Source organism: Python bivittatus, unplaced genomic scaffold, assembly GCF_059951505.1.
Source record: "Python bivittatus isolate LINGU-HERP-01145 unplaced genomic scaffold, Pbiv_v1 ctg000350_np1212, whole genome shotgun sequence".
Taxonomy (NCBI): Eukaryota; Metazoa; Chordata; class Lepidosauria; order Squamata; family Pythonidae; genus Python; species Python bivittatus.
This window is the reverse complement of record NW_028277074.1, coordinates 42,162,214-42,189,161: the sequence shown is the minus strand read 5'-3', so window position 1 is coordinate 42,189,161 and position 26,948 is coordinate 42,162,214. Positions and strand designations below refer to the sequence as shown.

Here is a 26,948-nt window from a genome sequence, read left to right as displayed (position 1 = left end):
CACGGTATTATCATAATTATATAAAGCCATCACGCTGACTATGCAGGTCACGATTGGCCGGGATGATTCATCTATATGAAGTCTGTATGAAGCGACACCTGTAATAATGGGTGCTAATACTGATGATAAAGCATTGAAGATATGTATGGTAATAAAGAATGTTTGATTTGGATGGCATTTTTCAGGTGATACAGATTATTATTTTTGCAATAAAATATCTTCAGACTTTCAGTTCAGTTCCAGATGTAGATAGGGCCTGTCTATGAAGACCATTATGCTTAGAATGACATTTCAACAGTCTTTGCTACATTTTTATACATGGTATAAACTATGAATGAATAGCTGAGCCTGTAGGGTAGAAGGCTGGAGATCTCAAGACTGATGTAAATGGGAAAGAAAAAACATGTTTTCAAAACAAGGAGATGACAACCAGATGACCCTCCAATCTTATCTTTTAAGTGAATCACTAGTCTATCTGTTAAGGAATCTGAAAAAAGGATCAAACTAGTCCCAGAATTGCTGCCTTAACACATTCATTAACAAATGAGAGATAGAATACATTTATCTAGTTTCCAAAATTCTACAACCTATTTCCCTTTTCCTTGCATTTAACCAATGGAGAACTCAGTGTATTTGAGATCCAGGTTGGATCATTTTTTAAACCCCCCCCCCCCACCTCTATACGGCAAAATCATTTTCAGTAATAACCATGTAATGAAACAAATAATAAAAATGGCCAGGAAAAAAAAAGAGACAGTAATAATTCTTTTTTATTGAACTCCACACATACACACAAACATAATAATGCCAATAAAAAAAAATAAATGTTACAGTATAAAAAAGAGAAAAAGTAACGGATCAATACTTTTTAATTACATTAATGCATTTTTGGAAAAAAAGAGTATAAACCTTATATCTATATATTAGTATCTTGCAGTAATGAATAATAATAATATGGTTTCTCTTTTCGAGCTTTTAACTTCTGCAAATCTGTCAGTGACTTCATCAAAATTGATCTTCTTTGCATATTCACATTCAATAGGTGGTATGTCCAGGTTTGTCAATCTATCTTCACTCACTGAAGAACACTTTCTATTAATTTTAATTTTTAAATTTAAAAAACCCTCTTATGTAAGTCAACAGATATACAAATAGTTAGGAAAAGTCCCAAACGTAAGTGCAGAGATTCATTGAAATTCCATTTAAAAAAAAAATCCAGAAATTGCAATACTGTCCATAACTTTGTTTCTTTGGGATTAGTTCTAGCTAGTTTCAAATGCCTCTGCTGTCAGAAAATTTCTACTAAAATATCTTCACTGGAAAACTCATCATAAATTTCTATTATATTTGGTAAAAACTACTAAAGATTTTCTTCTTTTGCAAAAATCATGGAAAACGGCTGAACGATAGTGGACGGTGACATTATTTGATTCATTGCTTCAGAATGAGTGTCCAGTTCTTCATAAAAATGATTGAAGCATTCAAACGTTGCCCTTTTGATTTTTTCTGCCAAGGTAAGACCAGCAATTTTTGTCATTTCTCCTGGCATAATTACATATAAAATGTTTCTCCATCTTTTTCTATTTATCATTTGTACTTGATGGATTTTATTAATAGTTTTTTGGAGTTTCAGTCCTGTTTCCAATGTCTTTTCTAAGCAGGAGAGATGTGGTTCAGATACCTTTTCTTCACGGATTTTAGGATTTAATTTCCACCAGGTTTGCCAGTTATAAAGCTGAATGTTTCAGCTTTTGCGTCATTATCTGCAGGCTGCAGCAAAGAATAAAGCCATTTCTCAACACTTCGTGGTTGTTTGGTAAAGATTTATAAAACCATGAATTGTCAAGTGTCGACTGCCTCCTTTGCTCTTTTGTCCTTCTCATTGACAGGAAGAGTAAGGTCCATCTTTATTCCGTAGAGGTTCACTTCCCCTCTTAACCAGATTAACAAACAAATTGTTTGGAAACAGTATTGGCCAAGCAGCGATATCAGAATAAATTAAAATATCATTAATTCTCTTCTTCATCAAAGTGTTGGTCTTCACTAGCATCTAACTTTTCTCCTTTTTTCCCTGTTGGTGTGGCCTCTTGCTATCATTTCCTTTCTCTTCCCCACTATCAATGCTTATAGAAGATGATTCATTGCTGTCTTTGAGCCTTGCGTCATCTGAATCTTGTGTTGTTTTTAATGTAAGTCTTTGGATGTGCCAGCTTGTATTTCTTTTTCAGAATGTTTGTTAACGATACTCATTGTTGAAGGCATTACGTATTTCACAATAGATCCAGACACTGTTTCAATCATCCCCTCTTTTGCTTTTTTTTTAATTTTTCTTTGTTGAGCTTCACTGGGTCAATGTCATTTCCTGTTGGTATGGTTACGCCTGACTTTAAATTTCTTTACAAAATTCAGAATAATTATGAAACAGTGCTGCACACAACTGCAGTTCCTCCAATTTCCCTGGAGGACAAGAAAGCACAGGGGCTGATGACATGAAATGCACCTGAAGTGAGCTTGAATGATTCTGAACTGCTACAAACTCTATGCATACAGCTGAATCCATGTGCGGTGGGGGCAAATTGTACGCAGCTACAAGCACCTCCAGCATCAACGGCCATCACGATATTCTTCCAAAGTCTGACACTACAGGGTGTGAGGGAGGCAAAATGGTTACCAGCCCAGCACAGGGGCTGAGCAGCAGCTGCAGGATGTAGGCTGGCCTAACCACATCACACTAGCACACCATGGTCCCACTGCTCTGCCACATCACTGCTGCCAAAACACTAGTACCTCCAATCCAAAGAATAAAACTGCTGTTGTCTGATGAACTTCTATAACTAACGCCTACACTTGTCAAATTGCATGAGGCTGGCCCCAAAGCATAGCTGGCTCCATCTGCATTGCTGCATCAATGCTGTTGATCTGTTGCTGCATCTACAGTGCACAACCAACTGCCAAACATCTGATCTATTCTCCAGCAGCAGTGACCTGCCTCCAGTTCCACTGCTTTGCATGCATGGTGTTGCTGAGCACCCAAACAACTGATTTTTTGTGCCAGCAGCAACAATCTTAGCTGTTTCATGGTCAGTGGTGTTATTATAATCTCTATATAAAAAATATAGTTCTAGTCTTCCTGTGGAGTTGGTTTTCTGGTCTGGTCTACCTAGTGGGGCTGACAAGTCATCTGCTGGACTGAGGTCAGGTGTCATCAATATGAAGATGATACGTAATTATACATTTTCTTGAGGACAAAATCAACATGGTTTCTGCAAAGGTAAGTCTTCTCTCATTAACTTTATAGACTTTTTTGACCATGTCAACAAGCATGTAGACAGCAGTGACTAGATAAATACTATACTCTTGGAGTTCCAAAAAGCTTTGATAAAGTCTGTCACCAAATTTTCCTGAGAAAACTCAGCTGCTATGGAACAAGAGGATAGCAGCTGTCATGGAGTGAGTGTTTTAAAAACAGGGAACTGAAAGGAGAAATGAATAGCCAGTTCTCATACTGGCAACACAAAAGGAGATCTCCCACTGATCAATGCTGGGACTAGTACTCTGTAACTTGTATGCAGATGATCTGAAGTTAGGGCTTAGCAGTAAAAATGCCATGTTTGCTGATGACATCAAATTGTTTAGGATGGTAAAAATGAAAAGGGGATTGTGAATAGCTCAAAAGAATTTCTCAGATCTGGGTGAATGGATTTCAAAATGGCAGATACCGTTCAATGTAAGCAAGTGTAAATGCATGTATGGAGGCACACACAAAAAATCAAAGTATACATTAACTGACCATGAAATCCAAACTTCACTTAAACATTAATGAAATCATGATGTACAGCTTGATAAAAACATGCAGTTGCTGTAAAATAAAAGGCAAATCTTGGAATAATTGGGAAGGAAATTAAACTACAAATATAATAATGCCTTTATACAAAACTATGGTAAGACCACATTTGAAGTCATCTCCCCACAGTGGGACATCCATACCATATAACAGTGTGATTAGCTTAAAAACTATTCAAACAAAATTTTTGAGAAACATCTTTCAGGTTACCCATTGTGTCCCAAATGCAGTACTTTGATCGGAAGTAGGAGTCAGTAAAAAAAGTCTCCAAAGATAAAAGACCCTGCCCTTTGGAATATTCTCCCCACAGAGGTGCGGCAGACTCTTACTTTCCAGCTTTCCGGAAAGGATTAAAGACCTTGCGTGAGGCAACAAGAACCTTACCCAATCCTGGTAGTGGCTGGCGCCTTGATAACGCTTCCCATGCTACTTGCTAATTTAACATCTAGACTTGGATATATTTATTTTCTATTTATTCAAGACCATTCTATATTGTATTTTTAGTTGATTTTAACTTCTTTGTAAACTGCCCAGAGTCATTTTTTAATGAGATGGGCAGTGACAAGTTTAATATATACATAAATATAAATAAATAAAATCTTTACCTACTGGCTAAAACTATACGACAATCCTGGTGGACTAACCCATCTAATATTGGCAGACAACTTCAAATGTTCTTGGGAAACAGCTATCCAAAAGAAACTAAGCCATTATGGCTTTTCCAGTGATGCCATCTTAACTTTAGGGTAGATCAAGCTAGATCAATATTAAGGCAAAGGATCTTAGACAGAGAAGGCCAAACAGAAACTGCTGCTTTCTCTCACAACTTATTTGTAAATAACCTTGAAGTCCTATACAGCTTCATATTTATATCACATCACAGTTCCCAAATTCAGGGGAGCTTTGTCTTTAGCTCACTTTAATACTTTCCCCACAGTTGTTCTGGAAGGGAGATATAGGAAAGCTCCTGATGAAATTCAACACTGCCCCTGTGACACAGGTGCTATAGAAACCACAGCCCATGTTCCTTTGTACTGCCAGGTCTATGAGACGTTCGCCACAAGCTGATTGCCCTCTTTTTATCTAAATTTCCAGGGCACTCCAATAAATTTTGTTTGCATTATTTGTTAGATAGCTAAGATAAACCAATCCCTTTAAAAGTAGCAACATTTTGCTACATTATGTGGAAGCTTCACCCACAAATGGTTGCCAGTAGTCATTGATGTTAGGGGTTAACTTCATTTTGTTTGTTTTATTGAATGTATTATTATTGGTCAATGACCAAAATAAAGTTTCTGTCTGTCACTTGAAGCACTGTTTGTAGTTCTGGTCACCAAATAGTAAAAAAAAAATGCTATAGAGCTATAAAAGTTATAAAAAAGGTCAAAACCAAAAAGATTATGGGATTGAAACAGCTGCCCTATTTCTCTCTCTCTCTCTCTCTCTCTCTCACACACACACACACACACACACACACAAATACCTATATTGCTGCAGGTCACAGTAACTGAGGCTCTTTAGTTGGAACAAAGAAGAATAGTGGGAGACATGATAGAAAAATCTGTATGTCTGTCTATCTGTCATCCATTCAAGCTAAATGCAGGGAGATTCAATACCAACAGAAGGAAATGCATTTATATAGAATGCATATTTAAATTGTGACATTTGCAGCCAGCATTTATTGAATGGCAGCCAATCTGAAGAGTTTGAAAAGGAACTGGACAGATTCACAGGGGAGCAGGATATCAATGGCTAAAAGTATTGATATTTTCTGAATAATGCTCAGCACGCTCTACACCCTGGTTGCTGGGGAAATGACAGTAGGAGGAAGCTATTCTCCTCCAATCAATGTTTAGGAATTTCCTACATTTATTGGTTATCGTGTGACACAGAATGCTGGAGTAGATGGACTTATGGCCTCATTTATTTGGCTTTTCTTATGTTCTTATTTAATAATGGTTCTAAAATTTAGGGAGGCTGAAGCTTGCCAAGATGTCTTCACACAAGTTATCATTCCCTCAGTAGCCCCACTCACCCCCAAACATATTGCTGCACCCAATTTGCTTGTGCTGCCTTACAAAATCACTTGAGGAAAATGTAAAAGTATATAGATAATTCTAGAACTCCTGTAACTGTAATGGTGTTACTGCTAATTCATTCTAGATAGTGGAAATGACAGTTTAGCAGTGCTAGCTTACCTCATGGCTTCAGAACATGAGAAATTAAATAAATATCGGCAACAAAACTAAAACAATTCTTTTGTGCAAAATGTTTCATATATACAAAATTAATAGAACAAGGTTCTCTAAAAATACATACAGCTTTCTATTTCCAGTGTACAATTCTGTTCATCTAATGGGTATCTTCTCAAGTCCATCATGCAAGCTGCAGTAGTTGTGATTCTAAAATGAAACACAACAAAATGAATTATTACACAAGCAAGGAATAAAAAACAAAACATTTAAATAAATACTTTAGAAAAACAAGGGCTGACAAATAATAGTAACAAGAGCTACTAATTACCTTACCATACCTTCACTGGAGCTTAATGCTTTTCCTTCTGCACAAGTACAAATCAGACAAGTGTGTATGAAATGTATTTTATTATAACTATATTTTTATTTGCTTTACCTAAAAATTAATGATATTATAGAAAACTCAAAGTACTAATAAACTATTTTCCTTATTAATGTAAGAGTCATACCTATTTATTTACAGTTCACACATACTGCTTTTCAAATACTTTAATAAAATGGTTTCATTGAAAACAAATTACACAGAACAATGTTAAAAACAACAAGATTAAACTTCCAAGCTAAACGACATAATTAAGCAGTTTTCTAAATCAACATGAGATTGTCAAAGGCAAAACAAATGAAGAACATTTTTTCTACATCTATAAAAAAGAAGTTAGTGAGGAGGCTGAATATACCATTTACCAGTATTCATGTTCTGTAGAGAAAGCTAAATGTTGCCTGACACCATAAGTGATCATATTATTCCAAGTAATGATCTGTAATTCTGCTTGTGTGTATTCTGGGAAAGGGGAGAAACAGGAATGCTTAAACTCTATGGAAACTAGGACAGTGCACTGTTTTGGATTTAATTCCAAAAAGTGTGTCAGCACACATAAGAGGTGAACATAATACTTGTCTGAAACTCATTAAAGTGGCTGCATTTTTACCCAGATTGTGTGGGCAGCTATAGGAACCTGGGAAAAGCTTAGGTGCTTTAAAGAAATGGATTTGAATCTAAAGTGATGCATAGTCTGAAGGGAACATATCTATTCTGCTATTAATAACATAGCAATTAAAATATTATAGGGTAAATACAAATGATAAACTATGATCAGTATTACAGAGGTTAAGTAACCAGAGTTATATTTGTCTAAATTATGATTTTAAGTCTGTATCCTCATGTCAGTTCAGAAGGCCACATCATATATATATATTTATATTTTAAAAAAAATTTTTTGTTTGCTGCTGTTGCTATGCTGAATTTCGTTTGTTAAACCTACTTGGGTAAAAAAAAGTTGCTAAAATTATTACACAATTCATTTGGATGAATCTTGGGTTCAGATCCAAATCTGACTGATTTGGAATAATCAGGAGATGTCTAAATCGGAACTGAGCTCCTACAATCTGCACCCACCTGAAAATTCCCATTTTGACAAATAAGGACTCCAAGGTAGGAAAAGGACTGATGAGCTGCTTAATTGGTGACTGACAGTTTTATTTTCTAACCAGAGGGAACAGTTTTATACCACAATTCTCTATGCACAGTGCTTTGGAAAAGGAATATTAAAATGATATATTGCAGAATGGTGCTGGCATTCAATAATCATTGCTTTCTGTGACATCTGGGAGCACATAGCAATCAGTACATTTTGGGAAATGCTGCTTCTGCCAAAGCTTTCCATATCTTCCTATTCTCCGATCACTCTTTCTGTTTCTTTGGCACTAACGGAACAGAAAACAACTAAGAAACAAAAATAAATATTTATTAATTTAACATTAACTTCCTAAACCCTGAACCTATTTTTCAAAATTTGGCACATTTCTTGACTTAAGAAATTATTTCCTTTTCATGGCAAACAAACAAACAAACAAACACCCTATGGAGTTAAAAACAACAACAACCAAATATAAATAAATAAATAAATAGGTTTAATAAATACATATTTTATTTTCCTTTTTATATTTTTAATGTATTTATTGATTGGTTTTGGCTTTGTTGTACCCCACCCAGAGCTGCCTGTGGTGAGATGGGCAGCTATATAAATTGGTTTAACAAATTAAGAAATAAATATATTACACCTTTCCCCAACTGAACATTCCTTTCTACCAAAACCATTACATGAGCTGTTCTAAATTTTCACATTTAATGTGCAAATTAAAAGAAAAAAGGATTTTTCTTGCTTTTTCACTAGAAGTCTTTAACCTACCTGTATGAAACTTGGCAGGACTGATGCCAAGTCATTTGTCATACAAACGACAACTATATATTTTATTTTACTTTAGATATAAAGATTCCATTCAATTTCAAAGATAACTATGCCTATAAATTTCATTCAGTTTTAAACATAAGGCCAATACTGACAGCTCTATTTTTAAAAATGCAAAGGCACATAACACAAGATCCTGCATTTATTTCTCAGAAATTTGTTGGGTTTTATACTATGAAGGGTTTCTTTTCCTACCAACTTAATCTAATTTTGTTAAGAAAAATAAAATTTGAAGGCTGTTGTTGATATCCCGTAAAAATCAATCCAAGGCAGAGAATTGAAATTTTAATTGGAGGTATATTTGTAAATCAAGATGCATATTTGAGCCAAAATTAATTCAGGAGGGCAATTAAATCAATACAATGTTTTTTTCTAATTTCTCTATCATATTTGAATCTGAATTACGGACAATCCTAATACGTACATATTAAACAAATAACCAGATCTGTGACAACAAATTGTATGATTAGGCCCTGTCAGTGATTTACCACATGATCAAAAAAGGTTCCCAATGTCATAATGAAATGTTAGCCTTCTGTGAAAAAAAAAAAAGTTGAAATGTTATGATTCTAATTCTAAGTTAAGTTAAATTCCAAGTTATCTAGCTTGCCAAAAGTAGAACTTGGCAAAAAGTATACAGAAAATTGTACTGAGGGAAAACAGGCATAGGAAAGACATTTGGAGAGATGCTTATGCGCTACATGATACTGTCAGAAGCTTGCAAGCTAGTGACAAACTGTAACTGAAGGCAAATCATGGTGATGTAAGAATGAGGAGGAATCTTGTTAATGCTGACTTGCCTTCAGATAAATCATTCCTTATGCTATGTAAAAAGGCACAATGCAGCTATTCTGTATTAGGTTTTCTAGGAGAAAAAAAATAAATTGTGGGTAAAATAAACCATTGAAAGTCACCTGTACTTCCATAAATAAGGCAGAGAAGGTGCAGAATAAAAGCAAGGTGCAGTGGAAGGATTTTGCTCTGTATATTATGGAGGATACTAAATTAAAAACAGAAATGTACAGGGGAAGATACATACTTTCACAAAACTAAATAGAAAGTGATTTGGTAGTGGGGAAATACTTTTCCTTCTGTCCATCTGAATTCTGAGACTAAACTTTGGATGGAAAGAGGGTAGTCAAAAGAGAAAATGTCTTAATAACAGATAATCACCACATCCTCCAAATACTGGATAGAATTATGCTTATATGAGTAATGATAAAGAAACTAAATATCTGGATATAATGCATGGTTATGGCTTGAAGCAGGTGTCAAGGAACTAGCAAGAAGGCAACCCTGGATTTAATCCAAATGGCCAAATTTAATGTAATATTAATGCAATTAACAGTAATCTTAATGTAGTGTAGTGTGATGTAATTAATGTAATGTAATATGAACAACAACAGTTAATTGCAGCTATGGAGTGCTCTTTCATGACTGGAATCTTGATGTGAAATAGGGATGCTTTAACTCTCTTTACTTGCCATCCATATTAAGGCATAAGAGTCTATTATTTTCATTGATGTTGGTGTGATTTTTCACCACAAAATAAGTAATAAACACGCTGGTCCTAATTTGGATTGCAATCACATTTCAAAGAAGGTAGAGTAGGGAGAATAGTCCCCCTCCTCTTCCTTGCTGTTCACTATCATTAAAAATTTTTATACATTTTGAAGCTGAGGATTCAGTATGAAATATAACTGTTGTGGAGCTGATTCCAAAAATGATCACATCACTATCGAATTCTACATACATGAAAGGTCATCCTAAGATTATACTTTCACAGTTAATTTCAAAAGTGAAAATGTCTGAGAGATGAATTGGAAAAAAGTATTGAGCAAATGTGCATTAGTGCAATTAAGGATACATAAAATTAAGATTAGTGTGTTTAGCAGCAGATGTTAGGGCTATGCAGTGGATCAGTTTCTGAAAAGTCCTTGGAGAGCACAGATGTGAAACACCTTAAATCAGGTATATCTTTTTGCAAGAGTGGGGGAAAAGTGATTCCTTTAAAGTGTTGCAGAGAGGTGCTACATTTGCACTCCTGCCTACTGTGAAGGACCCTTTGGAGATAAAATCTGAAGTGATGCAACACCCTTGTTGAGTAATTGCAAACATCTTTGAAGAAGCCTGGAATCAGCTACTGTAAGTTCTCTTTGCATTGAAGAGCAAGATATTAATACCAGAAATAGAAAGAACTTTGAATTGATTATTCCTCATGGAGAAAAGTATGCATGAAACAGTTATCTACTTAAGGCCAGTTTTACTTAGGGCTGCTGCTGCAAGGAGAAGTACTTTATTGTGCTGGTGTTACACACCGTAGAAGCATTTAAAAGCTCCTAGCACATGCACCATTACATTAGTGCTGTTGACACTTGGACTATAATGTTCTGGCATGAAATTGATGATTTCTTCTAAGTCTCTGCACAGAGCCTGAGAGTCTTCTAAATGTCATGCCCAGTGAATCGAGCACTAGCATCAATAAGTGCTTTTTGGAAGTCTCCTTATAGCAAGCTGTGATTCTGACATTATATCTTAAAATTTAAGCAGACAGAAAAGAGTTTTAAGGGGATGTAATTTGGAAGATATAAATATTCAGTTATGATAATGATGATGATGCTATCCATTCAACTGTATCCAATTCTTGGCGATTCTATGGACCAGCTCCCTCCATATTTTCCAATCTTGTATGGCTTCTTTCAGTTGTTATATGCTCTGGTTGGTGTTGGCCTTGATGGTGTCTGGCTACCGTGTTTTTTGGTAGCCTCGTTTCCTTTTACCGCTGACCATTCTGAGCATAACTGCCTTTTTCAGTGAGTTTAATTGCACAACACAGACAAAATAAGGCGGAATTTTGTGATTTTGCCTTCCAGTGATATGTCTGGTTATATACGCTCCAGGACTTGCTTGTTTGTCACCTTCGCTGTCCAAGGAATGTGAAGGAGCCTTGTCCAACACCACAGCTCAAATGAGTCGATTTTCCTCCTGTCTAGTTTTTTCATGATCTAACTTTTGCAACTGTAGGTAGCTATGGGAATCATGATAGATATGGCTTATCTACATTTAGTTGCCAGGCTGATGTCCTTGCTTTTCCATATTCGATTCATGCTCATCATTGCTGTGCAACCTAGTGTGATTTGACGCTTTATTTCTGGACTGCATTCACTGCTTTGATCAATATGCGATCCTAGGAAAGTGAATTCTTGCACGCAGTCAATCTCTTCACCATCAATTGCCATTTTGACATTTCCATTCCTCGCAGTGGTCATGAACTTGGTCTTTTTGATGTTCAAGAAGAGGCCAAATTTCTCACTTTCTTCTTTAATCCTTTTGATCAGATGTTCCAGGCTTTCTTTGATTTCTGAAAGGAGAGTTGTGTTGTCAGCATATTGAATACTGTTGATGTTCCTTCCTCCAATCTTTACTCCAACGATTGATTCTTCAAGCTCCAGCTTCCTTATGATCACTTTGGCATACAGGTTGAATAAGGAAGGTGAAAGAATGCTATCTTGAACCAATCAGTGTCTCCACATGGTGTTCACACAGTGGGTTCCTGGTTTATGTATAGTGGCTGCACCAACTTGACCAGATGTGTTGGCACCTCCAGGTATTCTAAGGCTCTCCACAGCTTGTCATGATCAACACAATCGAAGGCTGTCAATAAAGCAGATGTAGATACTCTTTTGATATTTTTGAGATTTTTCCATGATCCAGCATATATTTGCAAAGGTCACAAGTGCCATGACCCCTTCTAAGGCCAGCTTGAACATCTGATAATTCCTTTTCGATAATTGGTGCAGACGTTGCTGTATGATCTTAAGGAGAATCTTGCTAGCGTGAAGGATGAGAGCAATTGTGTGGTAAACGGAGCAGTCCTTGGAGTCACCCTTTTTTGGCAATGGAATGAACACTGATCATTTCCAATCCTGTGGCCATATGTTTGTTTCCCAAACTTTCTGGCACAAGGCTGTGATAGTTGTGGGTGGTAGAGGCCTCAGCAATTCTGCGGGGATGGTATCAACACCTGGAGCCTTGTAGTTTAGCAGCTGGCTCACTGCCCACACCACTTATTCTAGAACGGCTGGTTCTATTTCTGCTTCCCTTTCCTCCTCGTCCTGAGGAGGCTGGGGGTCTTTGCTGCTGGCATACAGCTCTATACGGTATATATTCTCACCATCTGTTCTTGTCACCTTGTTGGTCAGACAGTTCTTTCCCTTGCTTGTTTCTGATGATGCTTTTATGAGCAGTAAATGGTGTTCAAATCCGTTTGACTTGCACAAATGCATTCCTGATGTGGTCCTTCATGCAGTCCTCTTCTAGCTGCTTGCAATGCTGGTCCCAGTAAACTTCGTTGTCTTTCCTTGCTGCCCTTTGGAAATCCTCATTCAATTTCCCTGCTTCCTCCCATTTGCTTGCAACTTTGGCTCCCTTTCTTTGCTTGGCTATTCTGATGGTTTCATCTGAGAGCCATTTGCACTTTTTCTCTGGCTTCTTGTATGGTATGTGTTCAATTGCTGTTTCAATGATGATCGATTTAATTTCCTGCCACAGTTCTTTGGGCATCTTCCCAGCAGCGTCCAGCAGTTCAAATCTGTTTTTCACCTCAGTTGCATATGTGGAAGGGATTTTGGTGATGTCAAACTTCTTTAGTGGTGCCGTCTTTTTGATGTTGCATAATTTGACTCTGATCTTAGCCACCAACAATTCATGATCTGAATTGCAATTGGCACCTGGATATGTCTTTAAGGGAGATGTAATTTTTAGGAAATATTTGGAAGATACAAATATTCAGTTATAGAAAGTGGCAAAGAGGAAAAGGTGATAATTAACATAGAAAGTTGCCTCATACTACTAGTTCATTTGTTAATCAAAGCTATCTATGTGAACTGGCAGCAGATCAGATCAGATCTTTCTCTCATTTAATTGAAAATACCAGAGACTGAACTTCAGCCATTTCACTTCAAAGTCATGTATTCAAAAACATATATACAGTCCTTCTTCAGGTGAGGTAACTTTCCTTCCATTGACTTGGGATAAATTGAAGGTAAATTGATTTTGGTTGATCTAGTAGTAGGTTATAAATTCATTTACCCAAATTTTAGAATATCTTGTGTAAGTATATCTTGATTTTTCTGACATTTAAATTATAGTTAATGTTCCTAAACCTGTACATACATAAAAATAAGCCTATTTGGAGCTCTGTCTAAACCAGCCTTTCTCAACCTTTTTTTCCTTTGGAGGAATCCTTGAAATAGGATTCAAGGTCTTAGACAACCCCTGCATAAAAATTATAATATCTACAGCTTATGGTACATTAGTATGATCAGTAAGCTGAGTCATGGTGCATGAAAGTTCTTAGCATTGTAAATGGTGTTTTAGATTTTTTTCATAAAAATCACGATCTCTTGCAGAACCCCTAACAATCTCTCATGGAGTCCTAGAAATCCAGGTTGAGAAAGGCTGGTCTAAATTATTACATATCTAGTAGTTTTATACATAGGCTGAGGATTTTGTTAATCTGCAGGTAGACATGAGAGTTTCCCATAGATTTTGTTGATAATTGTAATAACCACTTTCAAAGTAAACAGTTTTATTAAATGTGTATAAAGAGACTGATTCACATCAGCACAGTGCTAAATGGAAGATGATCTGGATTGACAGAAGGAAGGGTTAAAAAAGATTTCTGGAGAATTCACATTACAGAATATGGATGAATGGATAAACTTATAAAAACTAGAATAGCTTCACAGCTGATCTATGGCTTCAGGATAAATTCTTTTTTAGTAAACATCTGTCAACGCCTGTTTAATTCTCTAGGCAAGGTGCTCAGGCATATTTAGCATAAGGAGAATGCATGTCTTGAGTATGGCAGCAACAACTGTGACTTAGAAGAGACATTAATAATCACATAATAACCATGCCCCAAATCACAGCACCTTAAACCAATGGGCAAAGTAATTTTAAAAATGCATCATTCTGGATTACAAAAAATATCTTATAATACTCTATTCTTATTAAACAGAAAATAACATACTACTCAATTGTTTTAAGGTATCATGAAATCTATGCCAAAGATAAACATGTTTCATTTTCTAATTGGTGTAGAAAACTGCCTTTTCAAAAACAGACAAATCATTTATTTCCATAATCCAATCCTTAGTATCTGGAATGATGCCACTTTTTCTCCAAATAATTCTTTGGGCTACCCCCTGGTATAACCATAATTCTTCAAATTATTCCAGGTTTTAAAATATAGTTCAACAAAATATTAACATCTTTAACACTGTGGGATTTATAAATAAATAAATATTCTATCTATCTATCTATCTATCTATCTATCTATCTATCTATCTATCTATCTATCTATCTATCTATCTTTAAATGTTATTCCAAAAAAGGCAAGTAATTCACAAGACCATATCATGTGTGTCAATTAATTCTCATTTTTTTTACATCTCCAACAAAGGAAATTGGATGTCTGTCCTTTCAAATATGTTCTTTGGGGAGTTCTATAAACTTGAAATGATGGATCAATTGTAATCTCAAATCTGTTTGATACCAGTTTAAAATTCTTAACAACTTGCAACACTTGATGTGACATTATCAGATATTTCAATTCTTTAGCCCATAAATCCCAGTGGTGTCAACTTTAAAAGTGTTCTTTAACTTTTAGTAAAGATATGTTGCAGCTTAGTTTCAGTCATGAACTTCATCAAATAAGAAAGTGTCTTCAAGGTACCCTTGAAGTGGCCAAAGTGTCTGGTCTATTTCTTAATTTATCTTTGTCTGTCTTTTATAAAGGCTATCTAGTTAATCTACTAGACAGCCATCAAACCTCTGTAACTGCCAGTTATGGGAGAAGAGCCAGAGGAAGGTAATTTAATTTATTTTCTTCCACAAAACTAAGCTAAGGTAAGCTAAGGTAAGCTAAGATAAACTAAGCTAAGTACTCAACACAAAATAAGCAGGTATGGCTTGCACTTTGCAGTACCAGTTCTGATGTCAAAAAGAATAACAGGTTATACTTCTTTTCTTGAGGGAAAAGACTATGTGACCTTGAGGGAAAAGAACAAGATGCATCTCAGTTGGTAGAAGAGCATGGACATGAAGGAGAACTTCCTCACCAATGATTATTATTATTGGAATTACATCCCATCTTTATTTTGTACAATTCAAGAGAGTGTACCTAATGCTTCCACATCCTATTGCTACCAGAAGAACCCTGTGAGGTGGGTTGGGCCGGGAGACAGTAACTGGCCAAAAGTCTCCCAGCTGCCTTTCATGCCTAAAGGAGGACTAGACATGATCTACCAGTTTCTAGTTCAGCACCTTAACCATTACACCAAATTGTCTAATTCTGTCTCTGGTTCGCAAGAAGTAATAAAAATATAATGACTCTTATTTAATGAAAATTAAAGGTTTATACAGATATGCTTCTTTTGTAAATAATAACTCGAGAAACCAAGGAGAAAAACTTCAGCTTGTTCTTCCTGTGACCCAAATTTCAATTTACATAAACAAAAAATACCTATTTCTTTCAGTGGGATTTTGTGGCAGTCTAAACTATAGAGTCCCCCAATCGGTATACATTAAGTATAGACTAACAGTTTGTGGAGGAAGCTTTCACTCAAAACCATAAGATTTAAGCAGTTAAGATAACATATTATTTGGCCCTGACTCTGGATTATTTTTAGACTTCATTGTTTTTCACTAGTTTGCCAAATTGACTAGTTTGCTACCTTTTTGAACTTGGCATCTTAGTAGCAAGTTCAGAGGTTAAACAGAACTTTGCTGACAAGAGAACTTTATGACTTTAGGAACTGGAAACTATTAATAGCATAGCATTGTACCCACTGGCAAGCCTCATTCATCATATTAAGCCATAATTTGCTTTAGCTATTTTTGAATTTATTTTTTGCTTGATTGATTTCTATAGCCCCCACTTATACACCACTCTGCATAGCTTGAAGGTTTAAAAACAATGTAAGGGAATTAAAACAAGAACAAAAATGGACATACCAGGGGCCATTTTCCCCATCAATTAACAAGAAACAACTCCAACTCAATAGCAGGCTAACATAATGTCCTGGCCCAATGCCTAAATTCTGGAAAGAGTCAGGACTTTTTGGTTAACATGCTTTGGTATACATACAATACTAAACTATAAACCAATGTTAACATTTACAGTATTCTAAGTTGGTCATATACAACCTCTTTCAAGTTGAGCATAATTTTTGGCTTTTGAATAATACACAAAGGACCTATGTCCATAGTTGTCTTCAGGAAGAAGATGGGAGGTTGGCAAGTGACAAAATGCATGACACAATGTCATGGTGTGAACTCTGAGCCTTATGTACTTATGTGCAACATTGCAGTACAAGAAGGAAAGGGTGTATAAGTGGGATCACTGTAGCATCATGACATATTTCATCACTTTGTCATAACTGAGGTTAGAAATGGACACCCATAACTCACCAAAACAAAGGCAGTAAGTGGGCAAAATTATGACAAAAACAAAACAGGAAATTAATAACACAGTACATATTTTCAAAGTAAAAGCTTCCACATTCAACTATGGCAGCAAAGACTGGCAAAAGTTATTGCCTGAAACTCTGCAGAGGTAATCGGTGTACAAAATATTAAACTAAATTGCTTGATTCAACATAAGAAAATGTTTATTAATTTTGTATAAGTGAAATGTTGGCAAGGATAATGGGTTGTGTCAACCTATAAATAGAGAGTCTTCCTCATTCTTAAACACACACGCATACACAAGCACATTTCCCCCCATTCTCAGCACAGAGAGGAAAAGGTTCGGAGTCCCTTTTGGTGAGTTAAGCTGCCTTAAAATCTATAGTAAGGTGGGGACGTGCCAGTAGTAACCAATATAATCCTAGCATTTCAAAGGTTCTCCCTGCTAAGATGAAGAACCCCTACTGAGATGAAGAATCCCAACAAAGAGAAATCACATTATTCCCATAGATCAGCATGATTCTCCCACATTTATATTCTTCTCAGTTCACTATACAGTAAAATAGACTGGAATAATTTGATGTGTATATGGGAAGAAAGGCACATAGGAATTATTTTACTTGTGCATATTGCCCCTATTGAATAAGGTGGCGTAGTAATGTTCCTTCCTTCCCAATGCACTTTCCATCAAATTAGTTGTAGAGGTGAAGACCTTGGCACTCATTTGGCCTTCCTGCAAGGCCAAATGGTTTGTTAGGTTTGTTCATATGTGTTCCACATGCTACCTACTTTTCCAATGACAATGTAGACCTCATTGAATGTAGGAGAAGTAGAGAAACACTTTGGAAATCAAAACTTTAGAAATGAATTCTCCTAGTGAGAAATTATACTGTACACTGAAAGATTTAATTTCATGAAATAAATTGGGGCTAACCTTCTGAAATCTACTACTACCCTATTTCCAAAATTATCAATGTTTATGAGGAAAACAGCTACAAGGCTAAAGCTGAAGTTGTTTTTAAAGTGGTCCTTCACATTAACAATGGGCAAATCCAAGCACACAAATTGCTTTTATTGCAATTAAAGAAATAATGAAATTTATACCAAAAAGAGCTTGCTGTCTCAGCAAGGTGTCTCAGTTGCTGATTTGCCTATATTTGCACCCCTAACCTGGAATATTTAATAAAAAATTTAATTAAAACAATTCAAAATATTCTTTAAATAAACAACTCTGAAAGGACAATGGATAAGAACAGGTTTTCCCTATGTAGATTTAAGTGGGAAGGCCACTGAAAATATTTCTGCTGGTTGGAAGTTTAACTTGAAGATGTAATTTTTTCAAAATATGAATTATCTTGAGCAGATAATTGGCATTGCTATGGTGAGTCCAGTTTTACAGTCTCCATACCAAAAACTGTACTGAGCAGAACAGTCTCAATTCACAAGATATTTTGACAGTAATAATTAAACTATTATTTACTATAATAGTAAATAGTGTTATTATCTCTGGGCTCAAAACATCCAAACAATTACCAAAGTTACAGAAAATCTCTTGGCTGCCATCTGTTTGGTTGTCCATATTTTACAGCCCAGATATGGTAGCTCTAATTAACTAAGATCTTGCTATGTAAACCAGGGTGAGAAAACGCTTTTCTGCCAACACCCAGGCCATTTTCCAGGATGCATGACCAACAGGCAAGATCACAGTTCAAAGTAGACAAGACTGCCTGCTCTCTCTCATGAACACCAAGTCTCTCTTTCACACATACACACACAAACCTGTAGGGGCACAATTTTCCTCTCTATGCTTAGGGGAAAAAAGTAAATTTCCATCTCTCCATGCACAGAAAAAACAAACAAGTGTCGTTCTCCATGTCCAACCATTTCTTTCAGTAGAAAGTCTGAGAAACATGATTTCAAAAGTAGACAGAGCCTCACCCTTACTGTCAACAAGCCAGGAAGTTAGAACTTACAGGCAAAGGATACACCACAGAAATTAGTTTTCATTCTTGATTTAAATTTTGCAGCTCCTGTATAACTCCTATTCTGAATAATGACTTCGTTGGCAATTAAAAAATAAGACATTGACAATGCTACTTAGTTTCTAGAAGCATCTTTTAAAAAACAGGGGAAATGCATATGTTATGCATATTATGATCTAATGTAATATGTGGCGTAACGATCTCGCACCAAAAAACCAATGATGAACAATATAACACACAAGAGTGAAGAATTCTTGATTACACAGCTACAAACCTGAGGCCATATAATACTGTGCCATCTGGATGAAGGCGAATCATTCGATTCTTAACAGTAACACCATGCACAAACGATTTCTTGTCATTTAGAAAGTAAGTATCAGGCACCCATAGCTGATCTGCTACTCTGTTATCAAGCGTCAGGTTGAGAGGAATCCCAGCATAGGCTAGCCTTTTATCTCTCCAGTATTGTTGAAAATACATGGTTAACGTGTAATCCTGGTGGAGAGAAGAGAAAAAAACTGAAGTTAAGTCTTGTTTATGTACTGAACTTCCAGAATCAACTTTCATATAATCTTGTAGATTTCAAATCACTCCAAACCTAACTTTAAGACCTCTGTACTCAGCTTACAAGCTCTACTTTATGTCACAATTTAGTGTTTAGTTACGTCGTTCCAAATAAAAGGACAATGGTTATTTCAAAATGCATACCTTTTTTTCTTCCTAGACTAAAGGCCTCTTTACCTAATATTAGCTTCTCTGAAACATTTCTGGACTGAAATAACACATTGGCAATAGCTGTACTAAAGTTGCTGTAGATTTTTTTTTTTTTTAGATTTTTCATAAAGCCCAATAAAAAACAACTTTACTAAAATATGTCCAATACTTCAGATGAAAAGCTATCTTTCATGGGAAGTAAATATCATTACCGTTCAGAGCTACAGCAGTTATATTTTACTTTCAGTGTTCATGAACAGTTTCTATTAGGCGCATCATCAAAAGGACAATATGCCCCCTGGTGTTTTCTGCAATTTTCTGATATAGAAGTTAGGAACAAATGCATTCTTTACTAGTGATGGCTTAATTAAAGCTTGGTTTTAGTAGTAATAAAACTGGAAAGTATTTTATTGACTTGTAATAAGTAACTTTAAAAAAAAAACTAAATTACTAAAACCCACAGGTATACATGTATAACACCAGATAAGACATTATAGCACAATATTAGTAATTTGGTTAAACCAAAAGCAGTATAAACTGCTGTTGTAAAAGAGAATATATATTTAGAGAAGCACACCTTAACTATCCTGCACTCTTCCTTCAGCTTCATCAGATTCTCCCTTTAGAGAAAATTTTGGTCCAGAAAAAATATATATATAGCTTTCCCACTCAACAACAGGAAGTAGAGTAACAGTCTTTTGACATATGCCACTCTTTAAACCAAATGGAAAATAAAGAAGAATACACATATTTTCATCTATACAAACTCCTACTTACTGTAACCTTCACAAATTGTGCACATACAATTATTGACTTGGTTTATTTGCATCAGAACTCGTGCTTGGCTAAATTTGAAAAACGTTGCATGTTACTGCAAATTATCTGCTACTATGCAATGAGAGCTGCCACCTTAAAGTCTATTTATTTTTAGTGTGGGTAAATATATTACTGAAAATGTATTTGGTGAGTATAAGCGGAATGTAATAGATTCTTGTATCATAAGTACAGCATTACAAACAGGAGGAGACTGACTGACACAGCTAAAGGCAGAACATCTTCATCTTGGCATGTGAAAAGAAGCTGACCATAACAACACAGAAGACTAATTTCTATTCATGGGAAAAGAAATAAATGAAGTATTAGATCTTCATTAATTTATTGGAGCCTATATTCAACTTATTATCTTAAGAAATTAAGGCTTCAATTTCAAACTTAGAAATGATTTCAGTTAAGATAATGCCAATGTATTGAACATTAACATTAAAAGATCTCATCCCATAAAGGGCATGTAACAGTTTTGCCTCTTCAGGTACAAAACTATTCACATCTACTCATTAGTAAAGGGAATACATTTGAATGCCTTTGGCAGAGAGGCACAATACAAATTCACTAAGTAAGGTATCTCAAGGATTTGTAGCATGAGGATTTGTTTCACACAAGTTTCAAACTGATAATTAACTACTGAGTGCATAATCACCCATTATTTCTTGAAAGTTACATACCAGTTAAGCAGAAGTAAGCCACAGGTTCTGGTCTAGATTCCCATTTTAACCTTGTAAACATCTTATAAGGTAGGTTAGGCTAAATTGACTCAGCACCATTTAGTGAACTTCTTGGTTGACTTACAGTTTTGAACTCTCCCTAGTCTCAGAAAATAATCCAATATATTTGAGCTCAGAAGTAAACCATGCTGAGTTGAATTATATATTTTCTCAACAGAGGATATCTGACCTACTATAAATCCAGCACTATATAAATATGGGGAACCATGATAGGTACACTTCCAATTTTTTATGAATAAATGAGTAAGAATTACAACAATTCTTAAGTATACTTATTCAAAAGAAAGATAGTATCCAGATTAAGTAAGCATAGAATTGCAATTTCAATGATTGAAGGACTGTCTCTTATTTTGGTCTCCTTGCTATCTACTGCACAACATGAGGTCATGTTAATCTGGCCTATTCACTTCTAATCCAAGTAGTGTTGCAGCATTAAAAATTGCTGAGATTGCAACATTTCCAGATGTTAACTGATAACTCAGGAGCAGGATAGGGCCATTCTCAAACTCTCTGCACTTCCTAACTAATCCCTTTAAGTAAACAGAGACTACTGCTTTGTTGTGGATGGATCTGTTTACCATTATGCTCCATCTAAACTGGGAAGAAATCCTGAGGATATTATGCTACTTTTTTCCTCTGCTTAATAGAAAGTTTTGTGCTGGGCTACAATCACAAGAAAATGAATGTATGCCTATCCTGCAGTAGCTTTTACTTCCAGTTAAGTATACTGAAGCCTTCTAGTCCTGTTCAGTCAACATGGTAACCAGAGGAGACTGTCCACTGCAGACTCTTATGCTCTATATAGGGATAGTAAGTCAGGTGCTTGTCCATTTCCATGATATGACAGGTAACATTTTTCCCTCTCTAGTACTTGGTAGTACAGAACTGAATGCCTTGGAAAATATATGCAAATGCTGTGATAAGCAAGCCATGGTATCCCTTCTGATACTCTATGGAAGAAAAAGTTGGACTCTGAAGAAGCAGGATAGTATTGATGCTTTTAAACATTGGTGTTGGAAAAGACTCCTGAGAATCCCATGGACAGCCAAGAAAACTAACAAAGGGATTATAGAACAAATGAACTCAGAGTTTTCACTTGAGGCACAATGACTAGGCTCAAATGATCCTACTTTGGACACCTTATGTGAAGACCTAGCCCTCTGGAAAAGGCCCTAATGCTGTGAAAGGTGGAGGGAAGGAAAAGAGGATGGCCAGCTACAAGGTGGATGGATTCAGTTATAGTAGCGATAAGTACACCATTGGAAGACCTGAAAGATCAGGTTAGGGATAGACTGTCATGGAGAAAATCTTTCTATGTGGTTGCTAGGAGCTGAAGACAACTTGACAGCACATAATCAATCATTTAATCAATCCATTTTCTCTGTTTTATTAATGTCTTCCTATTCTCAGATGTAAAGAACCACAAGTATTACTGTATTTGGAAAAAAGAATATCTTCCTTTCAGATAAATAATTTATGTTTTATGTGTTTGCTACAGGAAATGATAGCACAAAAAGTATTTCCACATTCGGTATGGACATAGAATCTCTCAAGCAGCATAAGGATGCATTTTAAAACCCTTTTGTGGTAAAACACACCTAAAGGTGTTGAAGTTGATGCAGCTTGAATTCTGTAGGATTCAGATACGTCAGCTGGTTAGAAACTTCACAGCAACAAGAAAGTTATAAGGGGTGGGAATGCTAAGTGTCCAGGGTTGTGGTTTATAATACGGGCAGCTATTTAAGTCTTTTAACTAAATGAAAAAAATACATGTTTATTGTTTTAGAAACTCAGAAACTCAGCTCAAAGATAACCTGGTATTCAACAAAGCGTGATCTAAAGCATGAACAGAGAAAAGCCATATTTCGAGATTGTCTTCCCATTTCCAAATTATATTCTGGCCCTTTATTTCAAGCTTTTTACTGCTGTCAAAAATGAAGGATTGAGTTAATCTCTGAATGCTGAACTTTTAAAGAATCATGTGTCACAATGGAGGTCTGAGGATCATTTGAGTTGGGTGCTTTCTCTACAGACCGCAACAAGTGAAGTGCTGCTCTTTGAACCATCAAAGCCACATCCTTCAAAAGATCTTCACCACTTCAAGAACTTTGGCAGGTGACCTGTACTTGTCTGTGCATGCACAGAACACACTTCTACCGTATCTGTGCTGAATCTTCAGAAAAATACCACAATACTTTTGACACCACAAATGAAGAAATCCTTCAAACAAATTGCAGAGGTTGATTTTTAGTATGTTATTCAGGCCATAGAAACCTGCTCCATATGGAACTGTCCTGGAAGGCAACTTGATAGAGCTGGAAATGCATACTGCCTTCCCCAGACTTTAAGATCTGATAGGATTACTACTCCTAGAAGCCAACATATTCTCAAAACATTTTGAAAGCACCAGGTGGGATGAAGCAAATCCAGACTTCTAACTGTATAGAACTTGATCTGACAAACATGATTCAAGTAAAAATGCTAGTGTTAAGTATTATACCAGGGCTGTGCACATTTGAAAATGTTTTGGAAGAAGTGCTTTGGACCTTGAACAAAAAGAGCTCCTGTCTGCTACTCATTAAAGCATGTACATCTTTTTTCAGGCTTCTACTGGCGCCTAAAGAAAAAAGCTAAGAATCACATTAAAGAAACATTGCTTTAATTACTTGATTCATTAGAGCGCTTCTTCCAAATCCTTTTCCAAGCGTGCACAACCTTACTTTATAGCCGTAAACAAAAAGAGTCTGGCACCAGATACTTGAAGTATAGCTCTCCAATGGTTAAAAGGCAAAGCTAGTCAAGCAAGCTAAATTCCAGCTATCATCTAGACATACGTGCACAAAGTGAGAGGTTGATTATCAATTTATTATCTGGATGAAATTCCAGTGGATGCTTTATCACTTTTACCCTAAACGTGAAGGTTAGAAAGAGTCTTCCATCTTCCAGACATTTGGAAGAACAAAAGGAATGCTTTCCTTCTTTGGGGAGAACAAAGAACTTTTACTTATAAAAGAATGGTGGAACAAAAAGAATTTTGATGATCTATCTTTGTCAACTGAGTGCCTCAGATCTTCCCATCTCCCAATACTTTGCATGACTAGCTTAATAGTAGATGTTAGTGTTTAACTTAAATTCCTGCCTGAAGTTTCTGACTCTGCAATGGACAGTTTTAGCCTTGGCATGTACATAAATCCAATCTGTGAAAGGAGTATTGTCTCATTCCGCATTTGCTTCCCTCTATTCTCAGATTAACATCTGAAGACCTAACTTTCAGAGGTGAAGCAGATGAGTATGAGTTATCCTTTCCTATCAGGGCACTGTAACTTTGGAATGCACCTTCCGTTTGATACAATGTCTGCCCATCTTTTAACAGGTGGTTCTTGATTTCTAAATGGTCCTTTGCAGATCTCTACTAATTTTTCTATCAACAGCAGAAGCTTGGGCTTGAATGACTGACACATGTAATATAATGATCACTGTAGTCAAATGAGGACTTGGGTCTTCCTCCTCCTTGTCCATTATATTATACTTGCAGAAGTAATGTTACTGGAATTCTCTCATAATGTGCCAAGTACTATACTGTATACTACAACAGCTTTACTCAACTTAGTGAGATTAAAATATTTTTGGTCTACAACTGGCCAAATTCTCAGCTAATTAACTTCAAATGCTGAAATGTTACAAAAAGAACTCTATATCAAAATTGTCATATTTATCATTTATGTCATGATAATGTACAATGGTTTATCTCATAGAAGAGAATATCTGTAGCTCAGGGTTGAACTGTAGAGTCCTTGGGGTTCCCTGAGCTTGGTTGTTTTCTTCCAGTCGTTTCATTACCCAACTAGGTAGCATCTTCAGTGCTAGAAGGGAGTGGGGTTTGCTCTCTGTTTATATACAGTCTGTACAGTCTTATATTGTATATAAACAGAGAGCAAACCCCACTCATTTCTAGCACTGAAGATGTTATCTAGTCGGGTAATAAAACAACCAAGCTGAGGGAACCCCAAGGACTGTACAACGCTTTATCTCACTGTGAATACATTGGGAGACATAATTTGAACCAGTTCAGATTACAAAGCAATTTGTCCCAAGGCCAAGCAGAATTCTGTTCTCCCTACTACTATTACTACTGTGTTCTATGATGTGCAGATTATTTAGGAAAAAAAGTACAATTGCCCCATGAGAAACAGTAGGCTGCTGAATATCTCTATTATGTGCATTAACGGAATAGTACTATGACTGCTGTTTTAGACAATATTCTAAATCTGTACCTAATTCATAATTGTAAAAGGATTAACAAAGTAACAATTTTGTTGAAAATGTTAAAATATGTACTTTTCATGATGCAACCACAAAGTTAGCATCTATGTACAGTGTGTGTGTGTGTGTGGGTGGGTGGGTGTGTGTGTGAATAAATAAAAACTAGGCCAAATATACTAAAAGTAATTCTCTGAACATTTTGAAATTACGTGGGGTATATAAACCATATAATCTGCTTGTGGAAAATGTTAACAGATGCTTCTAATTATTATCTTTCAAAGCCTGTGTTTACATAATATGAACACATACATGATAAATTAGACTTGCATGAAATGAAGGTAAAATAGGCAATATACAAACAAACAGTATGTGGCTGATTAAAATAGCTATGCTTTCATTTGGAAGCTAGAAAATCAATCAAAACAAATGCTACCATTTTAAATGCAAAATAAGACAGATGTTTTCATATTCTACAGAATTTACAGAGACTATCCCCAGTGTAATTTGTGATAGTTACAATGTTTAGAAAACTTTTTCTTCATCCATTCATCACAAAATATTGTTGCAATACTCTTAACTACTGACATGACATCACATTTTTTGTCAGGCAACAAATTACAGTTAGTTATGATAGACACAGACCAAGTAACAAACTTATAAATACAGTTGGTATAGACACCCTTGAAGAGCTACATTATTGTACAGGGGTTATTATATAGGGCACAATAGACACATTTCTCATTTCCATCTTTGGATATACATGAACTAATAAGGATTTCCACATATGATAATAAGAACATCTGCACTTGATCTTAGCTAAAAGACCAAGATGCAATGAAAAAATAAGAACATCTGAATACATAAAACATGGTTATAGTCACAGACCAAAATACAAGGGAGCAACCAAAAATCACCCATAATTTACAACAACATCTATACATTTCTGTCTCTGTTTTGGTGCAACTTTTTCCTGATTGTAGTCCAGTTTCCTCAACATCAGTAGGCAAAAATATACTGAAGCATTTTCTCTTTGGTCTTGCATTTCTAAGGGGGCTTAGTAAGTCTTAAAGAAGTTAGGGCCTTGGAAATAATCTTGGGCCATTAACTGGAAATATTAATCCATGCTCAGGTCTCTGTCTAGCAAACTGTGCTTCCGTAGACACAAAGTGTTACAACCAAAACCACAGTGGGCTACCCAAAACATTTTTTTCAGAAATGAAAACTGAATATATGTCAGAAAGTGATTGTAGCATGGATGAAAATGAACACACTGAAGCTTATTCCAAACAAGATGGAAGGATTCTATTCATTTATACAGTTGATTGTGACATGGATGAAAATGAATGAACTGAAGCTTATTCCAAACAAGATGGAAGGACTCTACTCATTTATACAGAGACTTCCCTTTGAAGGACTAAGTTTGTAGCTCTGATGTTGAATGTAAAAGTACTGGTGACAGCAGGAGCCATAAATGCCTTTTAGTAAATCAGCTATTACTGTGGAGTCCTCGGGGTCTCTGAGCTTGATTCTTTTCTTGCAAATGTTTCATTACCCGGCTAGGTAACAACTTCCATGGTAAAATGGGATGGGGTTTGCTCTCTATTTAT

General features: G+C 35.8%; 1 protein-coding gene across 1 annotated transcript in view; it reads right to left on the bottom strand.

Moving 5' to 3' along the window:
- The window catches only part of GABRB3 (gamma-aminobutyric acid type A receptor subunit beta3), a 126,906-nt gene that overhangs the window by 17,403 nt on the left and 82,555 nt on the right, over window positions 1–26,948 (bottom strand). Inside the window, exons 4-5 of the mRNA XM_088145010.1 lie at window positions 19,077–19,297; window positions 6,164–6,246 (exon numbers count right to left, since the gene is read on the bottom strand). Coding sequence (XP_088001136.1) covers window positions 6,164–6,246; window positions 19,077–19,297 — 304 coding nt within the window. The remainder of the gene's footprint in view (window positions 1–6,163; window positions 6,247–19,076; window positions 19,298–26,948) is intronic.